Below are 13,560 nucleotides of genomic sequence, written 5' to 3'. Positions count from 1 at the left end.
AGTGGGAACCTGAGTTCGCAAAGTTCGATTTACGCGATCCATTTCCTTCTGAACCTGGTTTGTGAATGTGAGAAAGTCAGTTGTTGTTTGTGGAACTCCATAACCGGGCCAAGCAATAAATTGGTAGTGAGTCACAACTCGTTGTTCCTGGATTCAAAGCGATGTAACAACAATAACAGCAACGAAGAGCTTCTATTTATTCCTACTATACCGAAACATATAAGAAATTGTTGCTAAAACTTATGCCATCATCATCAGTCTGGCATCAGCCAGGTCAGCTTTATATCACTATGAAGAAAGACCAACCACTCCCCTTTTTACTGATGATGGCATAAGTCTTTGCAGATACGCCTTGAATAAATAAAACATGTCATTGTCTAAAACATGAGTAAATCTGTTATTAGTGTTCCTATGACAAGAAATTGTTTGTGAATCTGTCAACCAACCTTGCGTTGTGCAATGAACAACAACTTACATGGAAAAATATTCTTGTAACGATTTCGACTTGGGTTGTTCATTGCTGTTTCAATGCTGAAAGCATTTCATGATTGTCTTTTGATTTTCTGCAAGGCATTTATATATCACATAACCTTTGCGCAAACAATCTATGAATCTATGTGCACAAAGCAAAAAATACTAAATAAATATTTTGCGAACAGAAATGGTAGAAATTACACGTACCTGATATTGTGATTTGATTGCTTTGTGTGAATTATCTGCGCTCTTCGTGCAAAATTCACTCAAGTAAAACTCACGTATCCGTGTGTTATAAGTGTCATCAGGCCCATCCGCTAATGATTAAAATTATAAAGCAAACTTTTTTTGAAACGGATAGAATTTCTAAAAACTTGATCTTGTGAATACCTGGGGAATACTTCCAGCTCAATCTTTTATTCAATTCAAATTTTAACGAGGTTTCTGGTGCGTTTCTTTTCCGTTTGTAAATAGTTGCACATATTTTTTCCCTAAACATTAAATAATTATAATAGGACAACAATTTTTTGATTTAATAAGGTCGGAAAAGTTTACCTCGACTTGGTTACCACACCTACAGATATGAGTAAAATAATCAAAACAGACAATCCAATAACTGTGGGAATGAACCATTTTGACACAAATACGTTGACACCTAACCCAATAAATAGGAATTAATATTTGCAAGTGTAAGTAACATTGCTCACAAGACAAGCATACATACCAGCTGCAAACGCAACCTGCTGTGGGGTTGTAACGACAATACGTAAACTCTTGTTATTTGATGTAGTTCGGCAGTTAAAAATACCAGAATCGTAAACATCGGCAACATTTATATTCAGTACACTGATCGTTTGAAATTTGTCCACGTTAAATGTTTCATAATATATTCGTGTTGACGATTTATTCGATATATTCTCCAAAAACCTAAAAATAAAGTGTCAAAGAAAAGTTTGAATTTTAGCTTTTTTCTCGTAAATTATTTTTTACCTGGTCCAATAAACAACAGGTGTGAAATATCCGAATGAAGTACAAGTCACGTTTGTAGATTCGCCCACCAGCAATCTGGCATAATTTGTAATGAGAGAAATATTTGACTGAACTAAAAAAAATTAAAACACTAAATATCACTAAGATTCTTAGGACGAAAAACATCACAGTTTCACCAAGAAGAGTAAAGGTTTCTGAGACCATTTTTAAACCAAATATATTGAAGGCTTTGCAGTGATAACTTCCAGCATCTTCTATGCGGTTTATATTTGTGTTCAACCAAGATATGGATTTGAATTCGCCGACGGTTGTACGTTTTTGGCAAACCGAGGAGGTGTTAGTAGTGCAGTTTGCTACATGATCATTTCTATGGACACAACGTAATGTTGATTTCATGAATATACGGAGTAGTGCGAAACAAAGTTTTCATTTTGCCAATCGCTTTACCGAATCCAATATGTTGTCGGCAATGGAAAACCATATGATTCACAACCAATCGTAAACGTTTCTGGAATACTAACAACTTTGCTGGTTTGAGTAACCGATATATTTGCTGGTACTGTAGATGCATTGGTTAACGAACAAATGACAAAAAAATCAAATCATAGCAGTAGGATACCTCTAATTATAAACGCCTTTTCCTCCTTGTCAATATCATTATTTGTTGACTGACAAACGTAAGTTCCGGAATCCGCAACATTATCAATGATAAAATTTAATCGAGCTGTTTGCAAATACTTTGTGTTATTTACAATACTCGTGTAGATATTAGAAGTTGTAGCTCCGATAACAGATTTATTCCTAAAATTTAAAACCAAAGTTACGGATTTGTTGAACTGATGCTAAATCATGTGTTTACCTTTTCCATGTAACGTTAGGTCTTGGAAACCCGTAAGAGACACAATCAACGTATTGCTGGTGAAAGTTTTCCGCAATAATTTCTGACGCAGAAAGTGTTATGTTTGGACGAACTAAAAACAACCAACATTTTAATTGAGACTCGAACAGTTTATGGTCACTACTACCTTTCAGAGTGACTTCTCTTCTGGTTCGAGACAGCAGTTTTGTGTCCTTGCGATTTTCTGCCCAACATTCGTAAACTCCGCCATAAGCTGCGTCCACTTTTGTTAAGTGAAGACGTTTCGACACGTGATATCGACCTTGTGATATTTCTTGCTGGGAAACCGACACCGAATATGAAAAGTTTGTTATTAAATTTCCTTTCCTAAAAAACAATAAAGAACAAAATAAAACCTTATCTCTACATAAATTAGGGTGAAAATTATGCAGAAACCCCACTGTAAAGCTTTACATCTTACCAACGAATTTTCTGTTAAAAAGGACTAATGTTTTTAACAAGCGTATGATGGAAAAACTTACCTGTACCAGTTAACCACAGGCCTGGGATTTCCATACGAAGTGCAATCAACCGTAACATTCGCCCATTGTTGTAAGTCCAAATTTCTTCTGGATAATGTTATGTTTACTTTAACTAAAACAAGATGATTTTTACTTTCAATGTATCCATGAATTTTGCTGTGTACGTCTGGGGCGGAACGAAGAAGGGAAGATCGCCCCCCCTTAAAACTATTTAATTTTTTTTTTTTTTCACTAGTGTGCTTTGTATGGCACATGCATGACTATCTATGCGCCCGAAATCGTTATTTCTGCGTTAAAATTAAAAAAAAAATTAAAAACAGAAAATGTTGACTTACCAAACACTTGCAAATACTTCATTTCCAGTTTGGATCCAATCCTATTTGTTCCCATGCAAGTGTAATTCCCCGATTCACTCACATCATTCACTGTTATGTGAAGAGTGGATGAACTGTGGGTGGTGCTGACAGATTGGTAAACGTTGGAACTATTTTTGTTGGAAACCATTGCATCGTTTCTGCGCAATAAATGTCACTTGTTATCACATTTCCTCACTAAAATTGACTTCTTGCATTTACTTTTGAAACGTATTAGTTTTTCTGGACAAATATTTTGTTTACTAAGATTAGGGACATTGAACTTTTTTGGGATATATACAGGTGAGCAGAGACGATTAGGGGATGGTTAACCCACAAGATTAATATTACCCAAATGGGCTGCATGTACAACGGATTTAGTAACAAATATTTCTAATTGCAACAAAACGTGTTTTATATGGCAGTGCGGTGTAAAAAATCATACTTCCACAGTTGTAATCACAGGTATCAACAAATATTTTATACCTTATCCATGTTATTGGTGTAGGATGGTTTTCTGATAAAAAGCAACTAACAGATTCATGATTTCCATAGTTTTCCGCAACTATTCTGTGTTTGTCAATCTCAATCTTTACTTCGTAAATGTAAATGAATGTTACAGTACTGGAACCCACCTTCATTAACCAAACTTGTTATTGTTACCTTCATTCAAAAAAGTGCTCTTGGAAAATTTGCATTTCGATTCGACTCCAATGGCTTCAATTGCAATGTTACCAAAATGAAATGGACTAATATCCTGGATGGAATAACTGAAGTCCACACCTCTGTAGTTGGTTGATAAAGTTACCCGTCTGTTTAGGTTGTAAATTGCTCTGATACTTAGCGCTTCTATAAAAGGTTCGGTAATTTTTCCTTTGATAATGATTGTTTCACCGACAATTGCAGAGTATCTTGTTTGTGAAAATACGATTTTTCGTGGTTGATCTGCAAACAGCATCATGTCAGTCTTTTAAATATTACAATATTATTAAACCCACCTTTGAATTCACAAATATAGTTGAATTTTAGGTTGCAATCAACAGCATACCAACCCCAATTAAGAGAATATACAAGCAGAACACATTCACCAGTTCCGGGATGTTGGTTAAATAACCAGGCTGTATATTCCTTACGTGTCCATGGCAATTTTGGCGAACCCACCATGCCATAACCTTGAATCGTAACAAACAAACCACATGTTTTCCTATGACTAATATAGCTATGATTGTTATCTATTCGTTCTTTGTCCACTTGAATTGAAAATATGTGATAAAGATTTTGATTTAAATTTTGCATTTTAATTTTAACTTTAATCATGGTAATTAATATGGGATAGCCAATATTTGATGAAAAAATATTTACGAAACGAAAACCTAATTTCCGTTGGTAAAAAACAACTCCGTCTGTCCACGTAAATTTGTTTCCAAGACGTCTACCACCTAAATAATAAGCTAGAAAACAAGAAAAAATTAGTTGCTTTCTATTTCTGAATGACGTGAAAAATTTTATTGGAAAAAAACATCCAAACAGATTTAAATTAGTACAAATGTTTTTTTACGCATTCTATTTTTGTTGTTTGCAAGACGAATAAGTCTGTTTTGTGTTTCGGCATCAGGAATTCTAGCAAGATTTCCACCAAGCTCAATACATCGTTCCTTCGCATCCTGCCAAGTTCGTTTGTCATTGGACATTGAAAAGAAACGATATGTGCATGGTTTCGATGAGGAACCTACAATGGAACGATAACTGCCTTGCTCACAATGAACTTGCACATGTCTTAAATCAAAATAGTTGAATAAAACACTTACAGCCAAACTCTTGAGATATCAACATAACCAATGTCCAGATCATCACACAACTGTTTACTGCTTCTGACATCTTTACTTGAATACTAAATTCTAAGACATTAATGTTTAAATTTTCTTGAAAGGTGAGATCCGCTGAAATTAACAGAATACTGCTCCTGCCATTGGTGCTCACAAAAAGATGTCAACATATCATTCAAGAAACGAACATGTTTTCAAAGAGGACAACTCTCATGCGAATGCAAAAAAAAATCCTTCGCTGTTGAAGTTACCTGAGTTAATGATACCAAATAAACGTGAGTGCGTAAAGTAACAGAAAATTCACTGGCTACAGCTTATAAAAAAAGTAAATGCACACGGATTTTCTAAGAAAGGGATGAGAACAATTCCCTATGCAAATTGAGAGGCAATATTTCGACATCAACTTCAAGTTACCCTACTGTACGGGAAGTTCCAAAATATGCACAGTTCAATGCAAGTATGCCATTGTTCAGTGTACCTTTTGCCTTCGTAATAATTGTTTCGTAGGTGGTTTGCTCGGGTCACAGTGGCCTTCGTGTTCAACTCAACACAAATATTGGTCGAAAACGAGACATATTGTGGGCCTAAAAATTCACAATTATGTGACATCAAAACTATGTCGGCAGAGTATATAGATAACGTTACCAAATACCCAAAATAATTGCTTCCAAAGCATAGCTAGTTTGGTTTCAACATTCACAAATGTAGTTGTTGTATGCAACAGTGGTACTTAAACTTTGAATCGTAGCAGTCCGAAATTTATCCGACTTGCTGTCCAAGTTAGGACTAATGCTCTGAAAAGATTTTATGCGAACGATTACTTTCCTAAAGCCTTGTTATAGTAAATTAACATGACAGAGTGATAGCACAAAACGACACAAGTAACATTGCACATAAACCTACATATGCAATGTTAGGTTACAATCTCATAAAGACCTTATAGACTTCCTCCCAAAACCGCTTCGTGAACCTTACTTTAGGGGCTGGCTATACTGGCCCCAAGCTACATCAGCTACTAAACTTTTCCATTATTATCGACATTAGCTGTTAGTCAGTGTGTATAGAGGCACAACATATAGATGTTATGTTTCTATGGGATAAAATGTTAAAACGCAAATATAATAATAATAGAACTGGTCTTCATAGGTTTTGCATTTTAATCTTCGTACGTAGTTGTGGGAACGACCTCAACCGAGCTGTCTGTATGATCGTTGTTTAGACTTCACATGGGAATAGAACAAGTTCTAATAAATATTTTTAATTTCGGTTTACATGAAGAAATGTAATCATGAAGATAAATACATGTACAGCAACGCAGACAAGATGCTAAACTCATTGAAGTCATTGAAGAAACACAAAACGCAAAAGGATGATTGTCATGACATAAAATAAGTGGTTCACATCATTAACTTATAATATTTTTCAAAAATACAATCCCAAGCAGATTTACGTCAACAACCTTGACAATTTTGAGACACAAATTTTAAAACATATCTAACGGCGTCTCGTCGAGTCGCGAGTGTCACAATTACGAATTGTTAATTTTAAGCTGATTCTTCGGATATTGTGACATTTGGGCAATTGTCCCGACTGCGGATTTGAACACCGAAAATCCCAACGTGGAAAAGCAATCCGAATATTTAGGAATTTAATTCTTTGTCGGCTTTGCTGAAGCAATGACGTCATCAGACAACTTAACCGAGCTGTATATCTCGTTGATGACGTCACTTGAAGAAGGTGAACTGTGAGTGCATGATTTACATTTTATGCTAATCAGTTTTTTGTATGCAGGTCACAAACCATTTAAGTTGCTCAACGTTTTCATTCAGTCCAGAAACATTTGTTTGGGTTTCGCAACATTCAACACTTTGTGCAATCAAGTGGTGCATGAATATGTATTGCTCCTAGATAAATGTAACAAATAAAGTTAACACAAGTTTTTGTGCAATCAAGTGGTGCATGAATATGTATTGCTCCTAGATAAATGTAACAAATAAAGTTAACACAAGTTTTTGTGCAATCAAGTGATGCATGAATACGTATTGCTCCTAGATAAATGTAACAAATAAAGTTAACACAAGTTTTTGTGCAATCAAGTGATGCATGAATACGTATTGCTCCTAGATAAATGTAACAAATAAAGTTAACACAAGTTTTTGTGCAATCAAGTGATGCATGAATACGTATTGCTCCTAGATAAATGTAACAAATAAAGTTAACACAAGTTTTTGTGCAATCAAGTGATGCATGAATACGTATTGCTCCTAGATAAATGTAACAAATAAAATTAACACAAGTTTTTGTGCAATCAAGTGATGTATGAATATGTATTGCTCCTAGATAAATGTAACAAATGAAGTTAACAAGAGTTAAAATATGTCGGGGAAAAGAAACACATTTACCGCATTTTGAACCATTTCCATTCTTTGCTCTCTCAGGTGGCAAACGGCCTTGAAAGCATCAACTGAGCCAGTTTGATTTAATTCCTCCAACAAATAAACAAAACCAATAAAAGTCCCAGTTCTGCCGGCACCTCCGCTTGATAAACATACTTGAAGGTTATTTGGCAGTCACTGAGTTTGCCAAGGTATATAATCACTATTTTTACCTACAATGGACCACAGTGGGAACCTGAGTTCGCAAAGCTCGATTTACCCGATCCATTTCCTTCTGAACTTGGTTTGTGAATGTGAGAAAGTCAGTTGTTGTTTGTGGAACTCCACAACCGGGCCAAGCAATAAATTGGTAGTGAGTCACAACTCGCTGTTCCTGGATTCAAAGCGATATAAGAACAATAACAGCAACGAAGAGCTTTTATTCAAGCCAAGCATACCGAAACATATAAGGTGTTTGTTTCTTCGATTGCCATTTTCCTAACAATGAAACCATGTTTGTTCAGGACTTCAAGCATTTTCACGTTAACACGGCCGTACAATTTAAAGGGGGCGAAGCTCTGGGGCCAGTAAAGAGCACACCTTGACTAAACAGTGAAAAGCGTTGAGTAATACGCATCTAAATTAATAAAAAAACACTCACTTTTTTATTTTGGTCTGGATTTGTGAGCATTACAATTACTCTGACTTTTTGTAGCCAAACCATCGACCAGAAATCATTTACAGTTGTATCGATGGGGCCTTGTGTTGCAATCCACTTGTTTGGTTGTTTAAAACCCTAATTAGAAACGTCAACAGTTTATTTTCCACTGCATTCAGCACGGTTACGAACCTCCACATATGAAGCGTTAATGTAGTCGTTTTCATCGCCCTCAAGTCCACGAAGGAGCACTCTGTTGTAATCGTCTACGAACATAGTAGGTGTGAATATTATGTATTTTTGACAAGATTATTATGCAGAAAATTTTTTAATACCCTTCCGGGGCAATTTACCTCGTACTGTTTGCATATAAGTTAATTTATTCAACAAAATATTAAAAATGTAGTATTGAATGTGAGGAAGGAAACCATTTGTTTTTTCCAACAAGTAACTCTGAGAATAAACAGAGTTCCCCATAGTGCTATAAGCATTCACATGTTTTATTTGTTCAAGAAATTGTTGCTAAAACTTATGCCATCATCAGTCTGGCATCAGTCAGGTCAGCTTTAGAGAGACTAACCACTCCCCTTTCAACTGATGATGGCATAAGTTTTAGCAGATACGTCTTTAATAAATAAAACATGTCATTGTCTAAAACATGAGTAAATCCGTTATTAGTGTTCCCATGACAAGAAATTGTTTGTGAATCTGTCAACCAACCTTGCGTTGTGCAATGAACAACAACTTACATGGCAAAATATTCTTGTAACGATTTCGACTTGGGTTGTTCTTTGCTGTTTCAATGCTGAAAGCATTTTCTGATTGTCGTTTTATTTTCTGCAAGGCATTTATATACTATTTTCTGTCAAAACAAACCACACAATATGTAAATGTTTCACAGGAGCAGTTTCTAAATCTGTATTTAAAAGTATGAATGTGGCGCCCACTGCGTATACCGTGTATTTGCATATCACCCGGTCCTGAATAAATTATGCAGGAAAACTTAGGTCGACGTAACTTTAACTTTACAACGCACCTGATGTTGAGCTTTCAATGCTTGATGACCGTGCTTGGCGCTCTCCACATAAAGATCACATAAATAAAACTTAAAAATTCTCGTCGTAGTCGAGTCTGGACGAGGTTTTGCTTCAACTGGAGAATCTGAGGAATCTGAAATACCAGTGGTCGAATTTTATTTATCATTATTGTCAACAGTCCTACTTGACAATTCGAAAAAAACGCATATTTTTTCAATACAAGTTATTTACCTGGGTTGACAGTTTCAAGATTTATTTCGGGTTTCTTTCTGTTGTGTGCACGAGCCCTAAAATATTTAAATGCGATTTAACTTAGTAATAGCTTTGCTTGCGGTTAATGTTATAATTAAAGGTCATTTACCTAAACTTCACCAACACTAGCACAGCAATTATGACCGATATGAATAAAAATGAGAATTCGATAACAGCTGGTAGCAACCATTGTGGTGTAGATAAACCTGGAAAAATAACTAATATATACAGGAAAAATGGAGTCAAATAGTATGTTAAATACAATTAGCATTACCAAAAACGAGCAAACGTATAAATATCACGAAATTATTGAACAAAGGGCCGAATAGCATCGCTTTGTGGATCAAATGTCGCTTTTGTTTTTACTAATTAACATTAAACATACGGTGTCATTACACAATTATACAAAGAATCTGGAATGATAATAAAAAGTAAAGCGTGGAAAATCATTTGCCAAACAGCAAAATAATTCCGTCATACCTTGTGTCTGTTGTGGGGACAAAACGGAAAAGTTGAAACTTTCGTAACTAGATCCAGCGTGGCAAACAAAAGTACCAGAATCACTGACATCGGAAGTTTGAATATTAAGTGTACTTTCTGTCTTAAATTTGTTGACTCCCATAGTTTCAAAGTTTATTCGATTCGACGAGTTAGTCGATAAGTTTTTGGGGAAACTGAAAACGAGAAAGCATTATTTTACATAACATGCTTTCCGCGAATATGAGAAACCGTATAACACGAATCCCTCACCGTGTCCAGTACACTATTGGGTTGTAATATCCGAATGAAGTACAGGTTACGTTTGCAGATTCGCCCTCTGCTATTGTGACGTGACTTGATGACAAGGAAATGTTGGGTGTGACTAAAAGTACAAGTTTTTATTTTCCCCAAAAACAAATAACAGAAGAACTCAAAAACTCAAAAACTCACCAAGAAGAGTAAAGGTTTCTGAGGTCATTTTCAAACCAGGAATATTAGAGGCTTTGCAGTGATAACGTCCAGCATCTTCTATGTTGGTAATATTGAAGTTTACCCAAGATATGGATTTGAATTTGCCGACGGTTGTACGATTTTGGCAAACCGAGGAGGTGTTAGTAGTACAGTTTTCTACATGATCATTTCTGTGGACACAACGTATTTTTTTTCATGAATATACGGAGTAGTGCGAAACAAAGTTTTCATTTTGCCAATCGCTTTACCGAATCCAATATGTTGTCGGCAATGGAAAACCATAAGATTCACAACCAATTGTAAACGTTTCTGGAATTCTAACAACTTTGCTGGTTTGAGTAACCGATATGTTTGCTGGTACTGTAGATGAATTGGATAAATGAGAGCAATAAAAGCAAAAGACTGTATATTTTAAATACATATATGTTAATCTTACCATATATAGTTAACTTTCCAGTGACTTTTCCATACATATTTTCTGCAACACATTTATAATTTCCGGATTGCATGACGTCATTTCTACTAAGCAACAAACCAACTTGACTCTTATATTGCCCATTGTTTTCTTTAATGTGGAAAATCGATGATGCTCCAATAATTTTTCCGCTTCTGCACAAGTTTCACAATTCCATAAGTTTACCAAAAAGTTAGTAGAAATTAAAAAAAAAATTCATTTTAAAGTTTCAATTGATTTAATTGTCTATATTGCGTAACGTTACACAAAGCGATTAAAACAGTGTACGAACCTAGACCACGATAAAGTTGGTTTGGGAAATCCAAACGAAATACAATCAACGTGGATTTGTTGGCCGTATTCAGCAACAATTGTTGTGTTGCTCAAAGATATATTTGGAGCAACTGCAAAAAAAGAATTTAGCTGTGAAAGGCAGCGGCAGAACCAAGCAGGGACGATCGCACCCATTAGAATAATTCATAACACTGAAAAAAATTAATACAGTGGCAGACTAAAGGGTTGTTTAATATTGATTTTTGTTGTTCACTAGCGTTCTATGTCTGCCACATGCATGGCTATCTACACGTCTGTATGCGATCGAAATCGTCATTATTGCGTTAAGATTTAAAACTTTCAAACAAAAATTTTGACTTACCGAACACGTGTAAAGTTTTCCTTTCCAGTTTAGATCCAACCATATTTGTTCCCATGCAAGTGTAATTCCCCGATTCACTCACATCAGTCACAGTTATGTGAAGAGTGGATGATCTGTGGGTGGAGCTGGCAGATTGATAAACGTTGGAACTACTATTGTTGGTAACCATTGCGTCATTTCTGCGCGATAAATATGACATGTTGACTAAAATTTGACTAATTGCAATACATTTGAAACGTCTTAGTTTTTCTGGACAAACATTCTGATGACTATGATAACTTTTTAGGATAATACATATGAGTAATGAAGATTAGGGACTGGTTTACCCAAATGGGCTACATGTAAATCGGATAGCAAATATTTCTAATTGCAGTGTGAAAAACAATCTAAACACAACAATGACAAACGATACTAAAACCTAGTGGAGTTCAGAAGAAAACATTATTTATATGGCAGTGCGGTGTAAAAAACTTTTTTCCACTGTTGTAATCACGGGTATCAACAAATACATTATACCTTATCCATGTAAGTGGGGTGGGATTATTTTCTGGTAAAGAGCAACTCACAGATTCATAATTTCCATAGTTTTTCGCAACCATTTTATTTCTATCAATCTCAATCTTTGCTGCGTACATGTGAATGAATGTTACAGTACTGGAACCCGACCTTCATTATCCAAAATTGTTATGGTTACCTTCATTCAAAAAAGTGCTCTTGGAAATTTTGCATTTAGATTTGACTCCAATAGCTTCAATTGTAATGTTACCAAAATGAGAAGGACTAACATCCTGGATGTAATAACTGAAGACCACACCCGTGTAGTTGGTTACTAGAGTTACCCGTTGGTTTAGGTTGTAAATTGCTCTGATAGTTAGCGCTTCTACATAAGGTTCGGTAATTTTTCCTTTGATAATGATTGTTTCACCGACAATTGCAGAGTAACTTGTTTGAGGAAATACGATTTTTCGTGGTTGATCTGCAAACAGCACCATGTGAGCCGTTTAAATAACAAAATATTATTAAATCCACCTTTGAATTCACAAATATAGTTGAATTTTTTGTTGCAGTTAACAGCATACCACCCCCACTTGGAATGTTTTTCAAGTCGAACACATTCACCAGGTCCGGGATTTGGGTTAAATAACCAGGCTGTATATTCTTTACCGGTCAATGACATTATTGGCGAACCCACCATACCATAACCTTGAATCGTAACAAACAAACAAACGACATGTTTTCCTAGGATATTTTTGACTAATATAGATATGATGGTTATCTATCTGTTCTTTGCCCACTTGAATTGAAAATGCGGTATAAAACTTTTGAATTATATTTTTTATTTAAATTCAAACTTTAATCATGATACTTGATATCGGTTAGTCGTAAATTCATGAAACAAGATTTACGAAACGAAAACCTGTTGTGCTCCACTGGTAAAAAACAACTCCGTCCGGCCACTTAAATTTGTCTCCAAAACGTCTACCACCTAAAAAACAAGCTGGAAAACAAGAAAAAGAATACTTGCTTTCTGTTTGTGAATGACGTGATAATTTTTATTGGAAAAAAATATCCAAACAGATTTAAATTATTACAAATGTTTTTTTTACGCATTGATTTTTTGTTGTTTGCAAGACGAATAAGTCTGTTTTGTGTTTCGGCATCAGGAATTCTAGCAAGATTTCCACCAAGCTCAATACATCGTTCCTTCGCATCCTGCCAAGTTCGTTTGTCATTGGACATTGAAAAGAAACGATATGTGCATGGTTTCGATGAGGAACCTACAATGGAACGATAACTGCCTTGCTCACAATGAACTTGTACATTTCTTGAATCAAAATAGTTAGATAAAACACTTACAGCCAAACTTTTGCGATATCAACATAACCAATGTCCAGATCATCACACAACAGTTTACTGCTTCTGACATGTTTACTTGAATGCTAAATACTAAGACATTAATGTTTAAATTATCTTGAAAGGTGAGATCTGCTGAAATTAACAAAATACTGCTCCTGTCATTGGTGCTCACAAAAAGATGTCAACACATTATTCAAGAAAGGAAAATGTTTTCAAAGAGGATAACTTTCATGCGAATGCAAAGAAAGTAATCCTTCACTGTCAAAGTTACCCGAGTTAATGATACCGAATAAACGTG

The 13,560-nt window shown here is 35.3% G+C and overlaps 2 protein-coding genes across 2 annotated transcripts; both read right to left on the bottom strand.

The window, feature by feature from the left end:
• Positions 1 to 6,367: 6,367 nt before the first annotated feature.
• On the bottom strand, positions 6,368 to 7,988 carry LOC145911526 (receptor-type tyrosine-protein phosphatase C-like). Its single transcript, XM_082998907.1, has 5 exons — positions 7,857 to 7,988; positions 7,632 to 7,792; positions 7,426 to 7,561; positions 6,824 to 6,927; positions 6,368 to 6,765 (listed from the first exon to the last, which is right to left on the bottom strand). Exons 1-5 carry the CDS (start codon positions 7,932 to 7,934, stop codon positions 6,672 to 6,674), a joined length of 573 nt encoding a protein of 190 aa, XP_082855033.1. The 5' UTR covers positions 7,935 to 7,988; the 3' UTR covers positions 6,368 to 6,671.
• A 227-nt stretch (positions 7,989 to 8,215) lies between these two features.
• Positions 8,216 to 13,390, bottom strand: LOC145912124 (uncharacterized). The gene is made up of 18 exons (XM_082999539.1): positions 13,263 to 13,390; positions 13,013 to 13,183; positions 12,823 to 12,903; positions 12,435 to 12,608; positions 12,100 to 12,381; positions 11,922 to 12,030; positions 11,406 to 11,584; positions 11,043 to 11,154; positions 10,733 to 10,905; positions 10,545 to 10,656; positions 10,276 to 10,466; positions 10,096 to 10,207; positions 9,826 to 10,019; positions 9,455 to 9,551; positions 9,325 to 9,380; positions 9,093 to 9,226; positions 8,806 to 8,893; positions 8,216 to 8,322 (listed from the first exon to the last, which is right to left on the bottom strand). The coding sequence occupies exons 1-18, from the start codon at positions 13,330 to 13,332 to the stop codon at positions 8,216 to 8,218; spliced, it is 2,442 nt and encodes an 813-aa protein (XP_082855665.1). The 5' UTR covers positions 13,333 to 13,390.
• Between the last annotated feature and the right edge of the window lie 170 nt (positions 13,391 to 13,560).

This window comes from Ascidia mentula, chromosome 8, assembly GCF_947561715.1.
Source record: "Ascidia mentula chromosome 8, kaAscMent1.1, whole genome shotgun sequence".
Taxonomy (NCBI): Eukaryota; Metazoa; Chordata; class Ascidiacea; order Phlebobranchia; family Ascidiidae; genus Ascidia; species Ascidia mentula.
The sequence above is the reverse complement of the archived record's forward strand: the minus strand, read 5'-3'. Positions and strand labels throughout refer to the sequence as shown.

Excerpts from the sequence above, each read along its gene's own strand:
- LOC145911526 (XM_082998907.1), bottom strand. The coding sequence starts at position 7,934 with ATGCTTGAAGTCCTGAACAAACATGGTTTCATTGTTAGGAAAATGGCA. Across the intron at positions 7,793-7,856 it reads CAAACACCTTATATGTTTCG|GAACAGCGAGTTGTGACTCA; the intron begins GTATGCTTGGCT and ends CTTTGAATCCAG. Across the intron at positions 6,766-6,823 it reads AACGTTGAGCAACTTAAATG|TTCACCTTCTTCAAGTGACG; the intron begins GTTTGTGACCTG and ends ATGCACTCACAG.
- LOC145912124 (XM_082999539.1), bottom strand. The coding sequence starts at position 13,332 with ATGTCAGAAGCAGTAAACTGTTGTGTGATGATCTGGACATTGGTTATG. Across the intron at positions 12,382-12,434 it reads CTATATTTGTGAATTCAAAG|ATCAACCACGAAAAATCGTA; the intron begins GTGGATTTAATA and ends TGCTGTTTGCAG. Across the intron at positions 10,657-10,732 it reads TGGAAAGTTAACTATATATG|TACCAGCAAACATATCGGTT; the intron begins GTAAGATTAACA and ends ATTCATCTACAG.